The sequence below is a fragment of the Apiospora aurea genome (genome assembly GCF_038362705.1).
Source record: "Apiospora aurea strain CBS 24483 chromosome Unknown utg000002l_segment0_segment0, whole genome shotgun sequence".
Classification (NCBI taxonomy): Eukaryota; Fungi; Ascomycota; class Sordariomycetes; order Amphisphaeriales; family Apiosporaceae; genus Apiospora; species Apiospora aurea.
Genome location: NW_027117389.1, coordinates 4,453,826 through 4,477,484, shown reverse-complemented (window position 1 = coordinate 4,477,484; position 23,659 = coordinate 4,453,826). Strand labels below are relative to the sequence as shown.

The following is a 23,659-nucleotide window of genomic DNA, read 5'->3' as shown; positions in this document are numbered from 1 at the left end:
GGCCGAAATATAGCTTTTATAATTATTTAAGATTAAAAAACAATACGTATTTTTTATCCGCTTTATTATATATTTATTAAAGTATTAAATTTAATCTAAGCTCGTCTCGTTATCGGTTTAGCCGTTAAAAATTAGTTTAATTATTTAATCGCCCGGTAAATCGTATTTACGAAACTAGTTTACGAGGTAATATTAATTTTAAACGATTAATAACGGCGGAATATATTAGCTTTACGAATTAATATATTTAATTATCGTTACCTATCCCCGATTATTTAATTAAACCGACTTCGCTTTTTTATATTAATCGGCGCGTATTATAACAAATATTAACCCGATTATATTTACTATAAAGCCGGTTTCGTCGAAATTTTATATATTTTCGATTATAATACCGTATTTAGTTTTAATAATCGCGATTAACGCGAATTAACCGGAAATAATACTTAAATTTTTATAAAAAGTTTTTTAATAATCGTATTAACGGTTTATTCGGGTTTTAAAATCCGGGTTATAATCGATAAAACGGTTAATTTAATATTTATTAACGCGCTTATTATTATATAAGGCGGTAAAAAAATTAGCTATATTTTTTATATTAATAATATTAAAAGATATTCCTCGAGTATTTAAATTAATTATATAATTTCGAAGTACCTTTTTTTAATTAACGTTAATTTTCGCTATAAATATCGGATTTCGTGTCGTAAAATTCGGTTATTTAATCGGTTATTAATCGTTAATTATAAAACGCTAAAAGCTTTCGCAGTAGCTTTTTAATTAATAGGTTTTATAGGGTCTCGCGTTATTTAAATTATTAATTCGAGCTTATTTATTAATAAAGAATTAAGCATTATAGTTATAGAAATAAAACGTATTAAAGTTTAATAGGGAGTATTAATTAAGCTAGTAATCGGCGAAGTAATAATATAACCGACTTAGTAGTAAACCACGTTAAGAAAAAATTTCTTTTTTTTAAATATAAACATTATAATATAATTAAAACTCGATAATTAAAAGAAAAATTTAAATTAAAATTTAATAATAATTTCTTTAACCTTTATTAAAAGTGGAGCGATTTTTATTAACTAGTAATTCTTTTTCTTTTTAATAAAACAAATAAACAAGTTATTATATTAATTCCATTAATATTATATTTAATTTAAAATAGGTATTATATAATAAATTTACTGTAAATAAATTATGAAGCGAGAAAATATTATTTTAAAAAATCGTTTCTTTAGTATTTTATATAGAAAAACTTATTTTTAAATTTAAACAAATATTTAAAATAATAACGACTTTATTTATTGTTTATAGGTATATATTTATAAATATATAAAAACAAATAAAATAAAATAAAAAAGTATACTAGTATAAGTATTCTATTCATTTAATAATCGATTTTTAAAAACATAGTAATTATAGTGTAAACCCCCCCCTGCGCGTTGCCGGGGGTGGCGCGTTGCACCGTGGGCCGGCTTAAAGACTTACCCAACGAGCTCTACCTAGAGATCCTCTACCAATGTCACCCGTGAGATATGCTTGCCTTGATCAGGGCTTCGCCACCCATCTTCCGAGTCTTCCACTGGCACCGTCCCAACAGTATCAACCCCTTGATAAGAAGACTGTTCGTGGTTCCTCGTCCATCGCTGATACTCGCAGTCGCACGATTGCGCCTCTTGGGAAGTCGATGTAAGTCTACCGTGGATTACGAACTGCGCGTTCGATCCGATTTTGATCGGTTTATGCCGAAGGAATACGAACACGGCCTGGCAAAGGAATGGCCTTCGGATCTCCCGACTTTGGCTGTTTTGGCCGATGTATGCTTTGAACTGGACCTCCTTACCGAGTCGATACGTAAGGAGCACCGGGATGGCATGCTGGATATGGCAAATGCTGCCCAGAGAGACTCAGACTCCGAGGAAGTGCCAATCCCTACGCAACTAGGTGCTGAGAAGATCTGGCCTGTACAATCCGGACTGTTGTTTAACGAGCTGTACTGCCGGCTTTTCCATTGCGGAGCCCATACACTCCACCTCGACACGCCACGATTTCGCGAAAGGTTCCGCGGTAGAATACGTAATTTTCTGCCGCCTCTTGAGTTTGTATACCATGAACACTGGAAAATCTTTCTTGGGGTGCTGAACGATGACAGTGCCCGAGGAATCTCTCCAAGCTACAGTGAGCCTACACAGCAGTCACCAATTCGCCACGCTTGGCACCAGGTCACAAAAAGAGCCAAGTTCATACGCTATCTGTGCTCTTTTGGGATCCAGCTTATAATCCAGGTAAGCCAGTGCCCCTCTTTGGAACGAAAAGCCTTGATCTTGTCCAAGCTTTCGGATTTCGAAAAGCTGGCCACTACAGATCCTCGTTACTATTTCCCCCGCTCTAATGACATATCAACGTCGTTCCGTTACCGTCGTGAGGACTGGGCCCAACTCGTTACGCTACACGGAGCCTATGGCGGGCGTTGTGAATGGAACATAGGACCTTGGTTCGAGCATTGGGGCGAGAAGTTCAGATCACAAGAGGAGTGGTGGCAATATGTAGGCCATTGGGAACAGACACGGTTTCTCGCACGGATGCATGAAACTTTGATGCGACATCGGTATGGTGGGTAATCACGGTAAGTGCGATTTTGCGTCACTGGTGTGTAGTATACTAAGCGAACCTTCGGAAATGGTACACATCGGTACTGAAAACTGCCGGTATGTACCTATACTTGTAAAAGGTATAGGACAGATAGGGTAATATAATCTCTTATCCATAACCGAGCGCCCAAGTCCTCACGAATACTGTCCTTTCAAGCCAATATTATCGCGCCTGTCTTGTATAGTGGTTTCTAACTACCACGCCTTCCAACTATACTATAGAGTGAAGAAAGTACAGTCACAAGGTGGAAACTCGTAGAATTAGGAGATAACTCGTAGTTACAACAATCCTAGGGTCTGCCTTAGGGCATACTTGCAACTCGGCTTCGCAAGAAGCTATGTCGTAGCACTCAACTTAGGGCATGTGTTTCATCTCCAACACCAAGGCCGGGAGAAAACTGCCAGGCAGATCCTGAAATCAAGAACAAAGAGAAGTTTACCGCGGTAATCTCATGTGTAACCACGCCAAACAGGTTCAGGGGCAACCGCCTAAGAACCCCATGCCCATTCAACTAAGAGTATTCCACCTGCCTCGGGGGTATTAAAGCCTTCCCTCATCATCCTTTACTACCAAATATTCAAATTGAACCATCACATTCTCGGCACAGTCATGGCGTAGGAATTACGCGCCGCAGCGAGCATCATCGCCTTGATCCAGATGACAGATCGGGTGGTAGATCTGGGCAGAGCCTACATCGGGAGCGCTACAGACGCCAGTAAGGATCTTCGTCGCATTCTGGCCGAGGTCTCGGCGGTAAAGACGATTCTGGAAAATTTGCAGTTCCTGCGAGAGAACGACGCCGAGTTCACAGGCGTATTGCAGGTTCTCGAACGCAAAGACGGCCTGGTCTCCCAATGTACCCACTGCGTCTCCGAGTTGGAAATGTTGTTCCCTTCGGACATGTCATCCTCAGTGGGAGCTGGGCCCGGCACTGGGAAGCAGAGGGCCAAGCGCGTCCTCAAATCCCTTTCTTGGCCGATGAAGGAACCGAAAGCCAACAAACTGCTGCAGGAGTTGGCAGCCCACAAGTTGAACCTGGATCTCGCACTTACCACTGAGTCGATGTAAGTTTGCCCCGTCATCTTTGGGTAAGTGGACAATAACCGATCCATACAGCCAGGATATCAATGGTGTGAGAAACACAGTGCAGCGAGTTAAGAAGTCGCTCTCAGTTGAGTCCAAGTCCATGCCAATCAACCGAAATCACCACCTAATTACTAAAGCGATGCCCACGTTTTAAGACAAGGAAACACGAGATGCTCTCGCCTGGGCTCAACGTACCAACCCCTCAAAAACCATAATAGCGCTGTTAGACTACGCCAGAGTGCTACGGGATATTGGATACTAGACCGCGACCAATTCAAACAATGGATCGAGGGCGACGGCTAGTATCGAGGCCTCTAGTTACATGGAATCCCAGGCGCAGGGAAGACGGGTCTTGCATCATTCATCATCGAGCATCTTGAAAAAGCCTGTAAGCTCTCCCGAAAAAGGCAAGTGATTTTCTATTACTACTCCTATCCAAGGCACCAGGACGAGGGCGAAGATCTTGTGTGTTGGATAATCTGCCAGTTGTGCCGCCACGCAAGATCGATCCCGGATCAGCTGTTGAATGCCTTGCGGTCAAACCATGAGCTCCTGCTGGCGGACCTACTCAATCTGCTAAGAATTTGCCTGGGAAACATTGACGTGCTATATATTGTTGTCGACGTACTCGATGAGAGCCCACCGCGGAATACCCTTCTTGGGGTCCTACGAACACTACTAACCGACGAAGACCTGTCAAGACTGAGCATCTTAGCCACAAGCCGCCAATATGTCGACATTGAATTCGGTTTAGCTGGGACTTGTACGTCCCTGCCTATGGTTCATACTGATGTTCAGAAGGACATCTTGAACTTCGTCTCGTCATCATTGTCTGAAGCCGGGTTCGGTCGCTGGCCGGAAGATCTACGAAAGGAGATGCAGGATGCTCTTACCAATCGCGCCCAAGGAATGTGCGTTTTCCCTTTCAACGGAAATACCAATCGTCTGGTTCTGGTCACAACTGACACAATAGACAGGTTTCGATGGGTGGTGTGCCAGCTGGACATCCTCTGCCGGCTTCGCTCGGCAGAAAAAATAAGGCAGGCCACCACGAAGCTACCCGACACTCTGGAAGAGACATACGAGATGATATTCTCGCTTTTAGCGTAAGATGACCTCGATATAGTGCGCACGGTTCTGACACTGCTAAATGACCACGGCGGACTGGATGACGACCCTTTACCGTACTACTTCTTCGAATTGGCCATCCAACACAGCAAAGGCGGTGACTTCGACAAGATCGGAGACCTTCGGGAAGTATGTGGCTGCCTGATTACAGTCAACATGAAATGGCCCGACCCTTTGCACGACGACCATACTGTCGCTTTGGCACACTACACAGTTCGAGAGTTCCTCCAGTCGGACAGAATAAGCCAGGGACGTTTTGCCTCGCTTGCTATGCTTCCGCAGGAGTGGCATCGGATCTACACCCGGAATCTACTCCACGTCGAACGCTCTCTGGCGGTTTACCGTTCGCCCGATCACCAGAAGCCGAAGACCAGGATCGACGAGTTGATCAAGTATTGCGACGCACGGCTCGCAGATGCCCTTCGCGACTGGGACCAGGAAATCACCAGCGACAACGAACTAGTAACTCAGCCAGTTGAGTACCTTTACCGCAATCTGCTTCACAGCGGTAATATTTCAGAGTTCACTGTTGCGCACAATATCTTTTGGCAGCAACGACAAGAGTCTAAAGCCAGGGTGTTTCTGTGGTTCATCCAAGACATGCATGAGACTGCAGAACTGTCGCGTCTACGAGCCCGTTTTCTAGACTCGTGTGATATCGCCACGGTGATGGAGGAACTCTGCTGGTATGCCGGGAGCTATATATATGTATCAAGCCACCGGGGAGGGGGCCCGAGCAAGTTGGCCCACTTTGGAAATGTCTGGTGGACGCCTGGCATTGCGCTCGGGGAAGAAAAGGACATCTCCATTTTATGAAAACCCTTTTGTCTCTGGTGGAGGTTCACAACCATGAGCAGACATGCACGAATAATTGTTTCCTCGCCCAACTTCTCTCCGACGCGTCTGTGGAGTCGGTGCCGTACGATGCGGAATACCGATTTAGTAAACACAACGGTCACAGTGGAGGGACGATGAGGGTGAGCTGGGAACAACTCAGGGCCCTCGAAGTGCAACTATTCATTGCCGCCATCGCCAAGGAGAACGTCGGCCTGGAGGGCGTGAGAATACTCCTCAAGGCCGGTTTCGACCCTAGCGTTCCCATCACAGAATCGTGTCTCACGAAACACTGGCGCCTTCGGTCCCCTGTTCCGCGCCACCTTGTTCCAGCTGAGGGGAGTACCGCGTACGTTACCGACGTGTTGCTTCATAGAGGTTTCGATGCTCGAGACTCCGAAACAGAGATTTGGAGACGAAAAGAGGTCCAGATGCTTCTCACGAAGGCTATCGATCAACTGAAAACCCTACCCAGGGCTGATGAGTCTACCATGAGTGCGCTGGAATTGGAGTCCCGCGACAGTCAGGAGCCCACCAAAGGAAAGCTGTTTAAGTCCTTCATCGACAGGCTTTCACGGTCACGGGGTGTTGAAAGTGCGGCAGAGGTCCAACCCGGTGAGGATGAGAAATTCGGAAGCATATCGCGATTGGTCTAGTGTTAATTATGAGAAATTGCAGTATAAGGTAAATTGTTTCCGAGGTGGAACGAACATGGAGTGCCAAGCCATACCCAACATTATGTGCCTGAAAGTTGTCTCTACTGCGTATGCCAATTATGAACATACCATCTCCATACACCGTGTCAACCCTATGCATATTCGCATTACCAATGAGATACAGACGCCCCCTCTTTGATCATCGACGAGGAAGTCGTATTGTCGCTGCCGTCCATGATGTTGGGGGCCATGGCTGGTTTCTCCGTTCTAGCGAACTAAACGCTTTCCTGAGACTGTCGCGCTGAAACATATGATCGTCCACCAGAGAGCCAGAATTCATTCAACTTGAGTCCTCGCAAAACGGTCTCGGCTATCATGGTGTTGTTTACGATCGGCATGCCATTTGCATGGTTTTGTGCCGCCGCCAGACTGCACGATTGAGCGCGAGGTCCGGTATCTTGTCACGAGGCAGACCGGTACACCCGTTGGGCCCCGACTGCACTGTGCAGATTTCTGCGTTGCTGCTCTTGCATGCATGTGTCCAATGAGGCCGTTCGTCGCTGGATTCGTGAAACGAAGCCGGTGGAATGGGGGCTTTGGGCAAAGAAGGGGTGCGTACAATTGGATTAAGGGCCGACTGACAAGCAGAAATGGCGCTGTAAGTGCACGCCGGTAAATGACCAACCATGGAGGGGGGGTGTTGGTTTTCATCCCAAGGAGTTGTCGGTCGCTACGCCCCAGACGCCCCGGCGCATATCACTGTCGCCAGCAGCATTCCCCTCGTGTGTTAGTGGCAGCAACCAGACCAGACCAATACGACGCATACAGAAAAACGTGGTTCTCAAAAGCTTGCTGGCATTTCACTGATTGGTGTGTCGATCTTTGCAGTTTACTGAAAAAGAAAAAATAATAAAAAAATAGGTCTTTCTGGGGTGACCGGGTTTTGGGGTGTTCCCCACGGTCCAGTCGATAAAATACAGGGATGCGGCAAGGCATTCAATTGCCGTGGTCCAGCCAATTCTTCCTGGCCCGGATAGAAACATCGGCCGACTGTTATTGGCTGGATCTAGAAGGAAGCAAGGGAAGTTCTGTGACTAGTATCAAAACATGGTTTTATTGATCGATAGAGCCAATAATGCCCCTTGCCAGATGCTGCTAGTGATATTAAGTTGGCGTAGTGGATGGCGGAAGGGCCATCGGGAGCTAAATTACCAGACCAAGTGGTGTTTGTGTCAGTGGGCTTCGCTCCCTGGTTTGGTTGATGCCCTTCTTCATGCGACAACGACGACGCTGCACAGTCGAAAAACAAAGTTGGATAATCGTATTGGGTCATTTCAGTCGCTATCCGTCATTGCACAGGAAGCAGCCATTTCAATGCTTATTTCCACGTCGCATTATCCTGCCACAGAAACCTTTTAGTGCGCGTCCAATATGGCCCCGGGCGCTCCGGTCGAGCGATACGTCGCAGTCCAGCAACTCCCCGACGTTGCCGTTGATGCTTTCACCAATAAAGAGTACGCATCCCGTTACAATTCGGCATTTCTGCGCCGTCATATCTTTCGCTGACTGATAATTAATTATTACACGCGTAGGCCCTTCACGAGACAGCCAGGCGGCCGGGCCATCTTTGGCGGGTTGCTGCTGGCGCAGGCCGTCGCAGCAGCCAGCGCGACCGTGCCCACCGGCTTCCACGCCTACTCGTCCCATGCTACCTTCATACATCCAGTCACAGCGGCTTCAAAGGCGCGACTTGTCTATGGAGTAGACCGTATCTCCGACGGGCGATCTTACGCGACACGCGTGGTCCGCGCTACCCAGGGCGGCAACGGCGACCGCCAGAGCCGCTGTGTTTTCATGGCGACTGTCTCCTTCCAGCGTGAGGACACGCAGTCTGCGAGTTCCGAGAAGGCGACAGTGAACGTACTAGACTACGGGCCTCCCTTGCCCACCTTGAACGGACTCCGACCCGACGCCATTTCCGAGAACCTGAACCGGCAGATCCTCGCCGCATTCTCCGGCCCCGACGCATTGCTGCGCCCGCCCAGCTTCTCCGAGGGTGGCGCGTTTGACTGGCGCCCCTTCGGCTTCAAACAAGCCAAGAACCCATGGGATTGCCGCGTCCGCAGCTTCGTGCGATCGCAGGAACCCCTCAGCCACAGCACCCGCTCCGTCCCAGCGGTGAACCTGGCTGCGCTGGCATATCTCTCCGACGAGTCCCTGATCGGCATCGCCATGTACGCCAACCCGAAGCAAGTCGGCAAGGGCACGAGGAACATCACCATGGCCGCCACCCTGAACCACAAGATCTGGTTCCACGATCCGCATGTCAAGGCGGACGAGTGGATGGTGCTTGAGCGGAGTACTTCATGGGGTCGAAACGGCAGAGTGCTTCTGCGCCAGCAGACCTGGAACTTGGAGACGGGGTGTCTCATTATGACGGTGGAGGCGGATTGTCTGCTGCGGTTGAAGCCGGACGCTGACTCAAAGCTGTGATCCTTGCTCTTCTAACTATACTCACTGAGCTTAGTGTTATATGTATATCTGTCAGCCCACCAGAAGTGGATGTGGCAACTATTGTAATTAGTCGAGAGGCTCTCCGTTGGCTGTCAACGCTGGTTATGGGAAGGGGCATACTGAATCTTGAAAGTGTGACTGAAATATGTCCGAGTCAAAACAGCAACATTGGCAGAAATTCCGATCAAGTCACATAAGTCGACAAGACCAGTCACAGGGCCACCTCCTCCCTTCCTGGTAAGGCCCGGAAAGAGTATAAACCCAACCGCTAGGGCACAGAAAATCCAGTTCTCTCTCCCTTTCAAGCGGAGAACAAAGGAATCAACAGCAAAAAGACAGGAAAACCGAACATTCCCGATAAACCACACCGACACTAACTATCCGGGCCACGTAGACAGCCATAGGGAAAGATGCCAAGACGTTATCCTCACGAAAAGTCCCATAAGCATGGCCACAAACATCACCACCACCACCACAACCACCACAGTGGGTATACCTCAGATCAACTGAACGCCATGATGTTCTTTGGAGGTGGAGGCAGCAGCCAATCTAAGTACTATGGAAGCCGCAAGCGCAGCCACGATAAATCTGGCTGGGGGATGGCAAGGCGCCCCGGAGAGTGCTTTTGCACAATGGTGTAAGGAACCAAGAAGAGGACTCCCCTTTTCGACGACATCAAAGTTTTATAGGAAGAGCCCCTGGTGGCCTTTCTGGGTTGTGGTTTAGGTAGCAAGGGTGTAGACTAACGGAGCCACAATGCTTACTACATTTCGCACCGGGTAGCTACCAAGTCTCTGCGTCGATCCAGGAGCCACACAAGAGGGAGCATTTGCAATACTTGCTAACCATGAAGACAACTACTTGGTTCTAAGCGCCATAGTTATTTCATTGTCTCGAGTCTGTACTTTGACATCCTTTGTGTTCAAGGGCGCATATTAGCTGGCATTGTAACATTTATTCTCGCCCATTGTTTCACAAGGCATGTGTTTGCTGGGATAATGTCCCTAGTTGTCAAGACGCCTTATATAAAGGTTTATGCGGATCCTCGACATTCGATCGAACTCCACGGCTATGTAGCTTGCAAAGCACCTTCTATCGACTGCAATACTTATAGGACACGCAATGGCCAACCAAGGTACTCTCATCCCCTATCCTCCCGGGTCGTACTTCCCTGCCGCTGACCAACACATCTATGCGCGTATGGACGCTGAGGAAGGGCCTATGCGAGCCAAGGTTGGCGAATCTCGCTTCTTGTACACTTGTGCTCTAGCCACGTGCGTCGGTATCGCCATTAGTGGTACATATTCGCCCGAGAGTGTTACTGACCCCAAGGCTACGCGGCACGATCGCTTCATGGGCCATCACAGCGAGCTGTATTTTGAAGATTTGTATCCCAAGCTCCGAGACCAAGTCGAAGCGGCCAAGAAGGTGGGCCTGCAGGACCTGCAAGTTCATGTCGTGACGTGCGAACCGACGAGCCTTGGGCCAAGGTGGGGACAGGCACAGGTCGTGAACTCCCGAGCGGCCCAATGGGGCCTGATGCGTCACCTCCGTACCCTCGTCGGATCCGACATCACAAGTGACGATCAGCCTCGCATCCACTGGTATCCCTATAACTACGACGACCATCAGCAGGCAGCGATGGCGTTGTTTGCTGACCGGAGTGTCATCGCCGAGCAGGAGACCGAAGACTGGGGTCCCAACTTCAGACGGTGGCCGCTTCAAGAGAAGCAATGGCGCGATACGGCACCGTCTGCCCCCGCGGCGGCGAAATCACAGCCCGAAAGCGCCACTGGTGCGGGCGATAGCAAAGAAGCCGCCTAAGTCAGCTTGCAGGTACGTGGGTGATAAAGGTAAGAGAAGGTAGGTACCTCCTAGAGACAAGTAGGCGATGTATGTGAATAGATTTTTGACTGTCCTTTTTAATTCCCTTCCCAAACACTGCACACTCGCCGTATTAAATGATGACCCTTCTGACACCCGTGTCTTACTTGGCAAGACCAGCACGGACTAAGTCCCCTTCACATCTCTCACTTCCCCATCCGACCATTGGCACGTCTTCCTGTTGGCTCCTCTTGCACTCGCGTACAGCCAACCTGGTAAAGCTCGCAGATACCGCAAACTAGCTACTGTATCCAAATAGATGCTATAAATGCTATAAATATCATTGTAATCCATGATTATTATGGTTGTCCAGGCACCCGCTGGGAGAATCATCCAACCGATTGTTTGGCCTTTATCATCCCAGATTTCTAACAGGGCTGCTATTGACGCGCATGCATTGCAATAATTTGGATAAGACCCCAAATTCTAGATTCTCTACTTCTCTTGGTAGGCCGGAATCTCCTCGCCGGCTCGCCATTTGTAATGGCTTCCAGGGTGGTCATCAGGTAATCGTTTCAATCCGAAGAAGACCTCCCTGGCAGTGACACCTCCAACCCATCGCCAGCTTCTCTGGAGAGCCCCCTCGCCCGCAGCTCCGGCAATAAAAACTCGATAATATCTTCGAAGCTGCCCGGGTTCGTGATATGCGCCAAGTTGAACCCATCTACCCCAGCGACCTCGACCCACCGCTCCAGCCCATCCGCCACCGTCTTCGGCCCACCTACCGCCTTGGCCATCAGCCCGCCGAGGCTCAAATACTCGACGATGTGCCGCTTCGCCCAGGGCAGATCCTCCGTACCCGGCACCGTCGCGGACCACTGCCGCACCACGGACTGCACGCGCGGCGCCTCGCTCAACAGGCTGAAATCGGCATCGTCCGGGTAGCCCGCGAGGTCGATGCCCGTCCACCCGACGAACAGCGCAAGTGCGCCCTCCTCGTCGACGTACTTCAAGTGATCCTGCCGTGTCCGTTCAACTTCCTCGTCCGTCGCGGCCACGATCACCGTCATGGCCACGAGGATCTTGACGTGCTCAGGCCGCCGGCCCTCGGCCGCGGCCACGGCGCGCAGGTTGTCCACGACAATGCGCGTGGGCTCGGGGGTCTGCCCGCCCACGAAGATGGCCTCGCCGTGCTTGCCGCCGAAGCCGTTGCCGGCTTCGGAGACGCCGGCTTGAAAGAGCAGCGGGGTGCGCTGCGGGGAGGGCTCACAGAAATGCGGGCCGGGGACGGTGAAGTACTTGCCCTCGTGGTCGATGGGTCTCTCACCGCGTCCGGCTGGATATAGACTCCAGTCTCGCGGTCAGCGACCACGGCATCGTCGCGGAAGCTACCCTCCCACAGCTTGTACATCACGCCCATGTACTCGTGCGCGATAGCGTACCGCTCGTCGTGGGGGATCTGCTCGCTAAGCCCGATATTGCGCGCCGCGCTGTCGAGGTACGACGTCACGATGTTCCACGCGAAGCAGCCCTCGCTCAGGTGGTCGAGCGTGGACAGGTGTCGGGCGAGCGAGTAGGGCTTCTCGTACGTGACGCTGGCGGTGACGCCGAAGACGAGGCGGCGGGTGGCCGCGGCCATGCTGGGGACCAGGTACAGCGGGTCGTTGACGGAAAACTGGGCGCCCGAACCTAGAGCGGGGACGGCCTTGGCGGGGCCCTTGTGGACGTCGTAGCGGCCCAGGGTGTCGGCGATGAACATGGCGTGGAAGCCGGCTTCGTCGAGGAGCTTGGCTAGATCCGTCCAGAAGGACAGTTTCGTGTACTGATCTGTCTTGTTCCGCGGGTGGCGCCATTGGCCAAGGGAGAGGTGGCCGGGCGTGTTCATGACGAAGGCGTTGAGGATCATTTGCTTCTTGCTATCCTCGCGACTACCCCTACCCGGGGATGTGCTTGTACTTGCCATGATGATGTGTTTAATTCCTGGAGGCAACAGGCGATTTGGGATGGTGTATGCGTCTTGTGGCAGTCTTCCTGGTTAATCAAGTAGTCTGATCGACATGGTGGCGGTACCTGATATAAAGATCAAGGGGTAGGTAGAATTTGGACTGAGACATTTGGAGTAATTGCGACCCTGCCGCTCGCCCGATTTGAATACTCATTACTACTGCTACCAGTTCCTAAACTGAGTTCAAACTATTGTTCCGGCTGCCGATATGGCTCGATACGCATATCACCTTGTGTCTCCACCGCGGGCCATGTCGACTGCAAGCCCTGCACCTGTCGTCCCCTTTTCGGACATTCGTCATACTCCATCTCCGGCACGCAATCCACACTCTTCGGGGAATTCCCTGTCGGGCGCCCGAACGTTGATGGCCGTCTCGCCGGTTGCCCCAATCAGGTTCGCACGCAAGAGATAGGTACTGAGATAAGGTAATCCCCCATATCGTTCCACTATGGCGTCAACAGATTCGGGACATGATCTTCACTCGCATTGCTACAGTGACAATTCGGTTGGGGCAGTTAGTTTCGCTGTACCCCTGGTTACCTCTGACTGGAATGCAACATGCTGTAATGGTAAGACGTCTCGCCCCGCTCGATGCCGAATGCGCCTGGCTATCTGGATTTGACGTTATGTCGTCTTCATCCCCGAAATTGTCGACCCTGTGAACTGTGGGTCACACAACAGTGTGACCGCTGATATGTTGTTTCGTACACAAAATAACATAAATTGAATCTCGATATTAGTACATGTTTCACTCTACAACCTGAGCCTATCATATAAAGCCGAAACCACTGACCTGTTACTGTGACTTATTCCGGCTCTGTCGAGCTGGCTGTTTTGTTGGCTAGTAGGGATATTTGACACCAGTTCACCGAACCATACCATCACGATCTAGCCATGGCGTTCGTCTCACAGGTCGGTGCCCTGATCCCACAGGGTACGGCCTACGGTTTCCTCATCGGTCTCGGCATCCTCTTCTGCGCCATCATCCTCCTCGCTGTCAAGCTCCAGAAGGCGTACCTGGCCGAAGACTCGGGCACGTTCGAAATGTTCGTGGTAGCCAACCGCTCCGTCGGGACGGGCCTTACACCGTCAGCCGTCTTCTCCTCCTGGATGTGGATCAACGAGACGGTCCTGGCCGCGGCTATGTGCTACCGCTATGGCCTCGCCGTCCCCTTGGGGTGGGGGTCGGGGCTCTGTTTCCAGATCGCGCTGATGGCGGCTCAAGGGGTCATGGCTAAGATTCGCGTCCCGTACGCGCACACGTCGCTTGAGATTATCCGTATGCGGTACGGCAACATCGCACATGTGGTGTTTATCGTGATGAATCTTGGGAACAACGTGTTTGGGTGCGCGTCCATGATCTTGACCGGGTCTCGGGCATGCATTTTGTCGCCGCTACAGTGCTGAGCCCCATAGGAGGTTAGTAGTATATGTCGAACAAGACGAGTCTCGGGCCGACTAACATACGTCGTCTAATCGTTCTTTACACAGCTGTGGGAGGCTCAAGGCAACCTTTCTGACCGACTTCCTGCATACCGCCGTCGCGCTCGTACTCATCATCTACTTCACCCTCACTGTCCTCTCCCACTCGGCGGTTGGTGGCTTGGGCGGGCTATATGACAAGGTCGTCGCCACCGCCAGTGAGAACTTCATCCCTGGCAACTATCAGGGCTCGCTCCTCACCATGAAGTCGTATGATGGAATTATATGGGGACTGATTCTTAAGTTTGGAAACTTGACGTTGGTCGTGATGGTAAGTCATTATTATGCATTCAAAAAGGAAAGGGGCAACTATGCTAACCAATGTGTACCCAAAGGACACGGCCTTCTGGCAGAGGCCTTTGGCGACCGAGGTGAATGCCACAGTACCAGGCTACAACCTCGCTGCCTTGGCCGTCTTCGGCATCCCGTGGGGCCTGGGAACAGTCATCGGCCTCACCGGCCGTGCCCGGCACAACACCGCCCTCTTCGCGACCTACCCGGGCGCCGTCACCGACCTGGATGTCAGCGAGGGCCTCATCATGTACTACGTGATCAAAGCCCTCATCGCCGTCAGCAGCATCCTCTCCTTCGACCTGTACAAGACGTACCTCAACCCGTGCGCGACGGGACAAGCGGCTCGTGCACGTGAGCCACTTGACTGTTGTTATCCATGGGTTCGTCATCACGGCCGTCTCGTTAGGCCTGAACTACGGCGGCGCCAATATGACGTGGATCGGCTACTTCCGCCCCGTGCTCTCGTGCCCGGGCATCGTACCGCTCGCCCTGACCCTGCTGTGGTCCGGACAGACGCGGACGGCTGCCATCGTCTCGCCTGCCCTGGGTTCGCAACGGGCCTGGCTGTCTGGCTCGGGACCGCGCAGGCACTGTACGGACGGGTCGACATGGTGACTACGGGCGCCAGTCTGCCTGCGCTGTTCGGTGCCATCGCCTCCTTCTTCTCGCCCGCAATTTACTCGGTCGTCATATCGCTATCTTACCGCCCGTGCAAGTTCGACTGGCGCGAGTTCTTGCAGATCGAGCTCGCTGAAGAAGCCCAGATCCATCCTGCTTCTACATCGCCCGAGATCGGTCAAGATTCCACCGAAGAGGAAGGCTCGGTCGCAGTCCCACTGAAGTCCGAAATTGCTGACGATACACCTACAAGCTGTCCTCAAGAGAAGACCGAAAACAATGTCGAGAAGAACGCCGGCGAAACCACATCCATAGATCTGGGCGGTAGCGCCGATAAGAAAGAGGGAACTACATCACCAAGAACATATTACTCCAGCAAGCAGCCCAGAAAGATCAGCATAGACGACGTCCAGCATCCGTTCGACGCCGAGACCCTGGCTTCCCTGCACCGCTGGCACCGCATCGCTTGGGTGATGTGGGCCGCCATTGTCTTGGTGACTTTTATCCTCTGGCCCATGCCTCTGTACCGCGACTACATCTTCAGCAGGTCATTTTTCTCCGGCTGGGTATCTGTTGCCATAGTGTGGCAGTTCTTCGCCTTTTCCGTTGTCGTCATATACCCGTTATATGACGGGCGCTACGAAATCGCGAAGAGCGCCGTGGGGCTCTGGAGGGCCGTGGCTGTAGTTCTGGGAAAGAGCGACAACCAGGGCCGAGCAGTGGAAACTAAGTGAATGGTCTTTCTTTGCGATGAGGATGTTGAACTGACATTTGCTAAATCCAGTGTGATGGGTTCACTGGGCGGTGAGAAGCGCATTGATGTATTTATATCCATGTATCTATAGCATACGAGAATCTGTCGCCCGCGGGCTCATGCTGTTCATATCACTTGTTTGATTTGGAGACTTATGGGTGTTTCGTGAATTCGGTGATCCGATCACGTACGGGTACGGCGCAGCCGGAGAAACCGGCCCCCAATCTTGCCAAGCTGCCTCAGGAATCCAAATCGCAACCAACGTCATCAGCATCCCCCGTTAGCTAGGTTAGCTCAACTCTCCATGCTGCAACTATTCATCCGCAACAATGGCTTCCCTGATGATCCTGCCCCGAGAAATCCGAGACGATATCCTCGAACGTGTTCTGCTATCAGAGACGCAATCACCAAGAGAGCGAGGGCGCGAGCCCGGCCAAACACGAATCACCGACCTCGAGCCATACCGGTGGATGTTCGAAAACAAGCCGGTCTTGTCCGAGCCGCAGACTGTGCAGCCCACGGCCTCGGCCCTCTTGTTGGTCAGCCGACAGTTCCACGATGAAACTCTAGACGCATTGAGGCGACTTCCCTGCCAGGGCCGGCGGCACAAAATGGAGTTTATGCTCCTGGAGTCGAGGGAGCTATGGCTGACCTTTACCCACGTCCCGTTTCGTTGCACGACATTGGAGCAAGTCGATTTCACGGTCCGTCTCGTGGGCACAATGCAGGATCCGAGCCGGGCGGAAAGTCGTGAGTTCCCACCACTCTTCATCACACGTAAAGTCGCACCAACTGATCATTTTCTCCACTCCTCCGTAGGCTCTTGGCAGCGGGGGGCATCGGACGTCACGTTCTCGGTATACTATACGCCCTCGCGCGTTGTCTCAACTGTGGGCCGACCAGGAAGCCGCCCGCCTCCACCACCTACATCAACGACCGTAGTATAACCGTGCGACATGTGGTCTTGAACTTCGTGTCGCCCGCGGACCAGAGCCTCCTAGCGGGCCCCGACGACCGCACGGCGTGGAGGGCCGCCCTCGAGCACGCCCGACGCAGCGGAGGGCGCGGCTGCCATCGAATACCGGAAGAAGCTGATGAGGCCCGAGTGGCTGGCCTAGGACACGGGGAACCATTTTAAGATGTTGCTCTGCGGCAAAGCGGAAATTACCATGGGATGGGGTCGGAGCATGTACGAGCGGGTCGGCGACATCATTGTCCAGGTCGACGGGGCGACACAACGCACGCTTGATCTCGGGCCCTGGATTGATGGGATGCCGTGTCAGCACCGTCGGGCCTCGAGACACTATGAGCGGGTTAATTACGAGTGCCAGACTCGGCACAAGAGTGTACTGGAGTATCGGAGAACGGCTGGGCTGTGGGTAGGAGCAAGATGATATGCCATTTCTATCTCGATTGATGTTGCGGATAGTTTGGTAATCATTACCTAGGTCTAACAACCTGATATAAGCTTCTCGCTTCCTGATTGAGAGACCATGGGGGTGCAAAGGGTTTGCCAGCGCCTTTAAGGGGCTCTGTCGTGACTTGCATATGCAACTAATACATAGTACGAAGTAAATGCAATTTGCATCTTCATCTGATCGGATTCAAACAGCAAAGTTTCAACCGACCGGTTTATCCGATGTTTCTTCTAAGCCCCTTCCTTGATCACTTCGTGGAAGCCAGTTGGGCCCTCTCCCACTCCTCCAGACCACCAGGGAACTTCTCCACGAGATCTTTCATGCCGCCGATGAGCCTGAACTGTAACGTTAGCAAGGTGCGTCCTGTCGTCCACCCATGTAGAGTCTTACATGTCTCTGTAACTAGGATCATCTTTATAGAGGATAGAGTCCAAGATATTAACCCGGCTAGTTCACGGTCGGTAATGTGAGTAAGCTTCAAGTGTTAGTCCGGAAGGAAAGCTACCCACGTGGCATAAAGGATGTTGCGATCGTCATAATCTGCCTCTGGCGGAGATTTGGGAAAGTGTTCGTGGTACTGGACTCGGTAAGGCTCCTTGATTTCGTTCCACGGTTGCCTCCAAACCCCCAGCTCGTCTGTAGAATGTGAGTAATGTATGCCTCTCATTTTTCGTCCATAATACTGACATTCGTTATGTGCATAGAAGGATGCAGCATCGAAGATGATTGGTAAGCCGGTTTCGCTATCCGTTGATGTATTCCCGTGCCATAGGTCGCCGTGGATCAAAGACGGCCGGATCGATCGACCCTCTATCTCCATCGGGCGGAGAAGCCGCGGGATGACTTTATTGAAGAAGGGGACCATGAGCTCCCTGATTTCCTTGCTCTCGCCCCGGGTCTCCAGCTCCAACTCCAAGAGTGCTTTCGTCGTTCGGGTGAAGTACTCTTCCCATGTATCGGACCAGCCATGTTCGATGGGGGTCTGCCCATGAAAGGTCGTGACGTCGAAGCCAAACTTCCCGTCTGGCGACGTGGCCGAACGATGAAGCTCGGCTATCTTGGCCGGGAAGCTCTCAATGTCCGGGAGCCCATCCTTCATCGACCGGAACTCGGCGAGGAAGAAGTGGACGTTTGGTATATCCGAGTAAGAGCCCCAGGCGATCGTCCTTGGGACAAGATCCGGCACTGCGGCATAGATCTCGTTCATGCCGTGATACTCGCTTGCCACCATCTTCCTCCCCCGGTCTCCGAAGCATGTCTTCGCAACAGTCAGGCTGATGCAACTCGTAATGAGAGACTCAGGTACTCACTTTGAGGAAGTATGACTGCTTTGCTCCGTCCAGAGTGGTATCTATGCGTGCGGTGCGGGTCCAGAAACTGGCGCCATGGGCTAAGATACCCTCGAACTGGCTACCAGCTGGAAGCTCTGCACTCAATGAGATGTGAAATTCGCAGGGCTCAGGATTGGGCAGGGTAACTTACTTTCAACCACAGCTCGATCGACAGCTTGAATGGCATTTACCGGCACGTTGACATCACCAGTGTCCCCGGTATTATCATTCCCCATGTTACGTGAAACTTTATGCTACCTGATACTTCTTGGCAGTGTGGTAGTGGTGTGGTGGTAGTCAAAGTATAGAGGAGGGGAAGCTGCGGTGCATGTTGGTGTTCTAAAATGCTCTATACATCGGGCCGTTCGTTCCGACAATAGGAGCTAAGTAATTGGGTGAAACTGTTCTTGGCCAAAATCCGAATTATGGGTACGTGGCAGATTCAGGACAGTGGCGAGCTTTATTATTCAAGACCAACAGTGTCTACATACGAGCCAAACACGGAACCTCGGCTACCACTCACGCCAGCCTCTTCCACCAGCTGCCTCAGCTCCTTCTCTTCCTCGCCACTGATCGTCACCCTGGAAGCCCCAAAGTTATCCTCCAAGTACGGAATTTTCTTCGTCCCCGGAATGACGAAAACATTATCCGACTGCGCCGTCAGCCACGCCAGCACGAGCTGACCCGGGCTGCACCCCTTGCGCCGCGCCACCTCGGCGAACTTGTCGACGAGCGCGAGGTTCTTCCCGAAGTTGTCGCCCTGGAACCGCTCCATCGTCCGGCGGAAGTCGTCCGGGTCGAAGTCGGCGGCGGACCGGTACCGGCCCGTCAGCATGCCGCGGCCCAGGGGCGAGTACGCGACGACGGCGACGCCGAGCTCCCGCGCGGTCGCAAGTAAATGGGTGCCGGACGCCTGCTCGATGTCGAGGGTCCAGGGGTTGTACTCGACCTGCACGGCGCTGATGGGGTGGATTGCGTGGGCGCGGCGGAGGGTGGCGGACGAGACTTCTGAGAGGCCGAGATACCTCACTTTTCCCCGGCTGTGATTGGATGTTAGTATACAGCATTTGATGATCTTCATGAAGAAGGTGACAGGCATGGGCAACTTACTCTACGAGCTGCTTCATAGCCCCCACAGTCTTTTCAATGGGCACTTTGGGATCAACACGATGCACGTAGTACAGATCGATCTGGTCCACCCCGAGGCGCTTCAGGCTCTGCTCGACCGCCGTCTCGCAGTACTTGGGGGTCGAGTCCACGACGATCCCCTCGCTGCCCCGGTCCTGGAGGCCGAACTTGGTGGCGAGAAAGATGTCGGCGCGGCGCTCGGGGTGCAACTTGAACCACTTGCCCACGACGTCCTCGCTGTCGCCGTAGATGTCAGCGGTGTCCCAGTTGGTGCAGCCGAGCTCCCAGGCGCGGTCGAGCAGCTTGAGGCGGGTCTCGTCGGAGCTGGTAGAATATTAGTTTACGTCAAGTATCAAGCACTGGCCCAACGAGCCCGGACGAGAAAGAGAGCTTACTCGGTGGCTCCGTAGCCAAGGCTTGCTCCCATCAGGCCAAAACCAACTGCAGGTATGAATGGCCCATCCCGGCCGATCTGGCGTGTGAGCACCTTGTCAGTCATGTTGAAGGATTAGGATGCGCAGTAGATATGTTTCTCGGATTGAGCTGTTGCTGCTGTTGAGTTGGCTTATAAGGATCGATCAACCAGAATGAAACGGGAAGACACTTATATAGATAACAATACGAGCTGTGTATTCCGCCATCCCATTCAATGGGCTGATAGGTAGTGACTTCAGTATAGCGCGTGGATGCGAGTGGAGAAACGCCCAGCTTTGCGCTTACTAGGCTCTGCAGCTCATGCAGAGGGATGGGGATAACGGAGACGGCAACGGACTTAATGGAGTTACGGATGAAAGAACATCTTGCCATGATGGAACGTCGTAATCGTGACAAAGCAAGCTGAGCGGACCTGGTCTTGTCCCGAATAAGTGGCTTGTGGAGCGGCTATGCCGTCTACCTAGATCAGATAGATGTCTTTCAGCTCTGTGAGATCTGACAGTGGGGTCATAATGCCACTATCATCAACTATAGGTCTCCATTCAGTCGTTCCCCGCCTTCCCAAGCGCCTGCAATCAGGCTGCCGTCTTGTCACCTTCCCAACCTGACAAGGAATCGAGAAACCAAACCAAACCTTAAAAAAAAAAAAAATGGCGGCACTGGACGCTCAATCTCTCCGAGAGTGGTACATCAGCTATGTGGCCGCCGATGGAGAGGAGCTGGGCCTACAAGATCCACTGCTTCGGGCGCTCTCGTCCGACTTCCTTGACACGGACTCCATTGAGCAGCGCATATGCGATCTTGCGCCAGGCATACGTGTCGAAGACGGGTACTGCAGCACATGTCGACACATGTTGGGCAATTGGCCTTTACTCAGTTACTCGTATCCGGACCTCGATCGATATCCGGATCGACGTCTCCGATGGAAGGCCGCGCGTGCTGGATCATATCCGAATACCGCGTCGATTGAAGCCTCGGCCCGACAAGGATGCAAGTTCTGCGCGTTACTGCTGCAGGCCCTGAAAGACGGCGAGGTTCTCGAAACCTTTCGCCGGATCGAGGCGCGATTTGACAGGCTGGGTGAACGAGCGACGGCCTCTCTGTCGGTCGGGACGATGTGGATTCGAACGGGAAGGGTGTGGTTGGACCTTCCGAACAAGCTGTCAACTCAGTGTAACTCGGGTATTAATACCGCAAAGTTCGACTTCAGAATCATCGACCAAAAACATCGTTAGCGAGGACCAGGGAATCTTCGAGATGGCCAACGGCTGGTTACGGACGTGCTGTGAGTCGCACAAATCCTGCAATGATGACGTTAAAAACCTTCCCACCCCGACACGGTTAGTGTCTATCGCCAACAGGAAGCCTCGAGTAGAGATCACGGCAGATATGGACAAACCGGGGCAGCCATTACGATACGCGACACTGAGCTACTGTTGGGGGACGCGCCCGTTTATACAGCTGACGAAGCACAACTTTCCGGATCTCACGAAGGAAATACCAACGGAGGATGTCCCACCAATATTTGCGGACGCATTCACAATCGCCAGAGCGCTTGAGATAGGCTACATCTGGATTGACTCCTTATGCATTGTGCAAGACGACGAGGCGGACTGGCGAACAGAGGCGGATCGGATGCAAGCCGTGTACAGCGGCTCCTACGTCAACATTGCTGCGGCTTCTGCTACGGATGTCTATGGGAGATGCTTCGTCAAGACGCCTTCTTATTTTCGCGATGGTGTTCAGGTGCGGGTTACCGTCGAAGGCGCTCACGATTTCTTGGAGTTCGGGCGCACCGACACCTACGATCGCTCCGTCCTCGCTACGCATCTGATGACCCGCGGCTGGGCGATCCAGGAAAAGCTACTGGCGCCCCGGACGCTCCATTTCGGGCCGCGGGGCGTGTTCTGGGAGTGCCGGGAAAAGATACTGTCCGAATCTCTCCCGAAACGGATGTCGTTGCCGGGGTCTTTCAATTGCCTGGTTTTCGGAAACCACAACTGGAAGGAGTACTTCTGGGAGTAAATCGTGATGCTCTACGGCGCCGCCAGCCTGACGTACCCCCGGGACAAGTTCCCCGCCCTCGCCGGCATCGCCCGCGCCATCGCCAAAGGCACCGGGACGAGTACGTCGCGGGCCTCTGGCGGCGCAACATCGAGCTACACCTCTGCTGGCACTCGCTGGAGCCCCGGGAGCTGCGACGACGACCGCGCGCTCACGAGGCCGATTGGGTCGCGCCAAGTTGGTCCTGGGCCTCCATGGACGGGGTCGTGCAGTACCCTCGGCACAACGACGATGTGGAAGACCCCGCCGCGCTATATCCGGACCGCTATGCCCACGTGTTCGATACCGAGATGACCTTCTCGGGACCTCCGCCTTTTGGCCAGCTCCGCCGTGGCGTGCTTTACCTGCGCTGCTCCGTGATTGTGGCTGGCCGATTGCGCAACACCAAAGCCCCGAATGATTTGGAGTCGAAGTTCACTGAGAGTGTGAGTATCGATTTTCCCGACGGTCCAAGGCTGTTTCCCGTCGATGTCGACTGTGTAGAAGATTCCCGGGAGTACGAGGGCCAGGTGGTGTACCTCGTCCCTCTGGTGGGGGAAACGATTACGGGTGGAATGAGACCGACGAGGACGATTCGGCGGAGGACCACTTCCAGTTCGGCCTTGTGCTTCGGAAGACCAACGACGGCCCCGGGGAGTTCTGCAGGGTCGGCTTCTTCGAATTCCATGAGTGCCCGCGCCCGTGGATCTTGTCCAGTGCACGGGAGCCGAACAAGGCCCTACCGGCTTTTCGGCAGGCTACAAGCGAAACGTCGGATGCCACCGCGAGCGCTGTCTGCGCCGAGATCGTGAGCAATTCCGAGTACCCAGAGGAGAAATATGTCATCACGCTCGTTTAGACGAGTCTCCAGTATCAAGTTGCTAGCCCATCATTGGACTGGGACTGGCTTCCCTTGCATGCCCTCTCGAAAACGCACTTTCCTGTGGGTTTCATTATAATCGGATAGATCCATTCGTAATGTGGCAGCTGAACACCAGGACGGCAAGGCCAATACGAATTGGGGGTTCCCATTAGAACAACTGCAAGTTTCGGAGTCGGGGTAGACGGTTCTGGGCCTGTACCCGGAACTCCGAGTTCCGACCCAGCGGGGTCTCAAGCACCCAGCCCACTAACTCATGTCAGCTTACGGCGCTCTGCATCTACATTGGCGCTTACAGGGGGTGTAGTGTAGCGCTGGACCACTGCTGGGAAAGCACCTAACCCCCCGCAATGGAAGCCTTGCTGAATGAAGTATTTACAACTCTGTACCCCGAGGCCCGAGCTTCATTGCAATCCCCTTTACTTCCACTGTCCCTGAACAAAGCATCTCCCGTGGAAGATCCCAAACAGAGTCGCCACCAGATTGGACTCCCCTCATAGCGCGATGTCGCAGCAGAAAGGCCCCCTAGTCTGTCCCCGGTGCTCTCAAACGTTCACTCAGAGTATGTCGC

At 52.6% G+C, this 23,659-nt stretch overlaps 9 protein-coding genes across 9 annotated transcripts; 6 read left to right on the top strand and 3 right to left on the bottom strand.

Moving 5' to 3' along the window:
• Positions 1 to 1,541: 1,541 nt before the first annotated feature.
• Positions 1,542 to 6,362, top strand: PG986_003751 (uncharacterized protein; the record flags this gene model as incomplete). Its single annotated transcript, XM_066839973.1, has 8 exons — positions 1,542 to 2,614; positions 2,664 to 2,714; positions 3,044 to 3,101; positions 3,277 to 3,722; positions 4,185 to 4,655; positions 4,718 to 4,734; positions 4,871 to 5,558; positions 5,834 to 6,362. The coding sequence occupies 8 exons, from the start codon at positions 1,542 to 1,544 to the stop codon at positions 6,360 to 6,362; spliced, it is 3,333 nt and encodes a 1,110-aa protein (XP_066705037.1).
• Positions 6,363 to 7,793: 1,431 nt separating this feature from the next.
• Positions 7,794 to 8,855, top strand: PG986_003750 (acyl-CoA thioesterase II; the record flags this gene model as incomplete). The annotated part of the gene is made up of 2 exons (XM_066839972.1): positions 7,794 to 7,876; positions 7,955 to 8,855. 2 exons carry the CDS (start codon positions 7,794 to 7,796, stop codon positions 8,853 to 8,855), a joined length of 984 nt encoding a protein of 327 aa, XP_066705036.1.
• Positions 8,856 to 9,998: 1,143 nt separating this feature from the next.
• On the top strand, positions 9,999 to 10,700 carry PG986_003749 (uncharacterized protein; the record flags this gene model as incomplete). The annotated part of the gene is made up of 1 exon (XM_066839971.1): positions 9,999 to 10,700. One exon carries the CDS (start codon positions 9,999 to 10,001, stop codon positions 10,698 to 10,700), a length of 702 nt encoding a protein of 233 aa, XP_066705035.1.
• Positions 10,701 to 11,195: 495 nt separating this feature from the next.
• Positions 11,196 to 12,663, bottom strand: PG986_003748 (uncharacterized protein; the record flags this gene model as incomplete). The annotated part of the gene is made up of 3 exons (XM_066839970.1): positions 11,196 to 11,387; positions 11,486 to 11,953; positions 12,028 to 12,663. The coding sequence occupies 3 exons, from the start codon at positions 12,661 to 12,663 to the stop codon at positions 11,196 to 11,198; spliced, it is 1,296 nt and encodes a 431-aa protein (XP_066705034.1).
• Positions 12,664 to 13,599: 936 nt separating this feature from the next.
• PG986_003747 (Sodium:solute symporter family-domain-containing protein) lies at positions 13,600 to 15,833 on the top strand (the record flags this gene model as incomplete). Its single annotated transcript, XM_066839969.1, has 3 exons — positions 13,600 to 14,105; positions 14,197 to 14,458; positions 14,523 to 15,833. 3 exons carry the CDS (start codon positions 13,600 to 13,602, stop codon positions 15,831 to 15,833), a joined length of 2,079 nt encoding a protein of 692 aa, XP_066705033.1.
• A 349-nt stretch (positions 15,834 to 16,182) lies between these two features.
• Positions 16,183 to 16,991, top strand: PG986_003746 (uncharacterized protein; the record flags this gene model as incomplete). The annotated part of the gene is made up of 2 exons (XM_066839968.1): positions 16,183 to 16,603; positions 16,684 to 16,991. The coding sequence occupies 2 exons, from the start codon at positions 16,183 to 16,185 to the stop codon at positions 16,989 to 16,991; spliced, it is 729 nt and encodes a 242-aa protein (XP_066705032.1).
• A 527-nt stretch (positions 16,992 to 17,518) lies between these two features.
• PG986_003745 (uncharacterized protein) lies at positions 17,519 to 18,838 on the bottom strand (the record flags this gene model as incomplete). Its single annotated transcript, XM_066839967.1, has 6 exons — positions 17,519 to 17,606; positions 17,662 to 17,718; positions 17,781 to 17,907; positions 17,959 to 18,529; positions 18,582 to 18,697; positions 18,754 to 18,838. 6 exons carry the CDS (start codon positions 18,836 to 18,838, stop codon positions 17,519 to 17,521), a joined length of 1,044 nt encoding a protein of 347 aa, XP_066705031.1.
• Positions 18,839 to 19,065: 227 nt separating this feature from the next.
• Positions 19,066 to 20,229, bottom strand: PG986_003744 (uncharacterized protein; the record flags this gene model as incomplete). The annotated part of the gene is made up of 3 exons (XM_066839966.1): positions 19,066 to 19,642; positions 19,713 to 20,054; positions 20,126 to 20,229. The coding sequence occupies 3 exons, from the start codon at positions 20,227 to 20,229 to the stop codon at positions 19,066 to 19,068; spliced, it is 1,023 nt and encodes a 340-aa protein (XP_066705030.1).
• A 586-nt stretch (positions 20,230 to 20,815) lies between these two features.
• On the top strand, positions 20,816 to 23,067 carry PG986_003743 (HET-domain-containing protein; the record flags this gene model as incomplete). Its single annotated transcript, XM_066839965.1, has 4 exons — positions 20,816 to 21,306; positions 21,365 to 22,186; positions 22,279 to 22,658; positions 22,727 to 23,067. The coding sequence occupies 4 exons, from the start codon at positions 20,816 to 20,818 to the stop codon at positions 23,065 to 23,067; spliced, it is 2,034 nt and encodes a 677-aa protein (XP_066705029.1).
• Between the last annotated feature and the right edge of the window lie 592 nt (positions 23,068 to 23,659).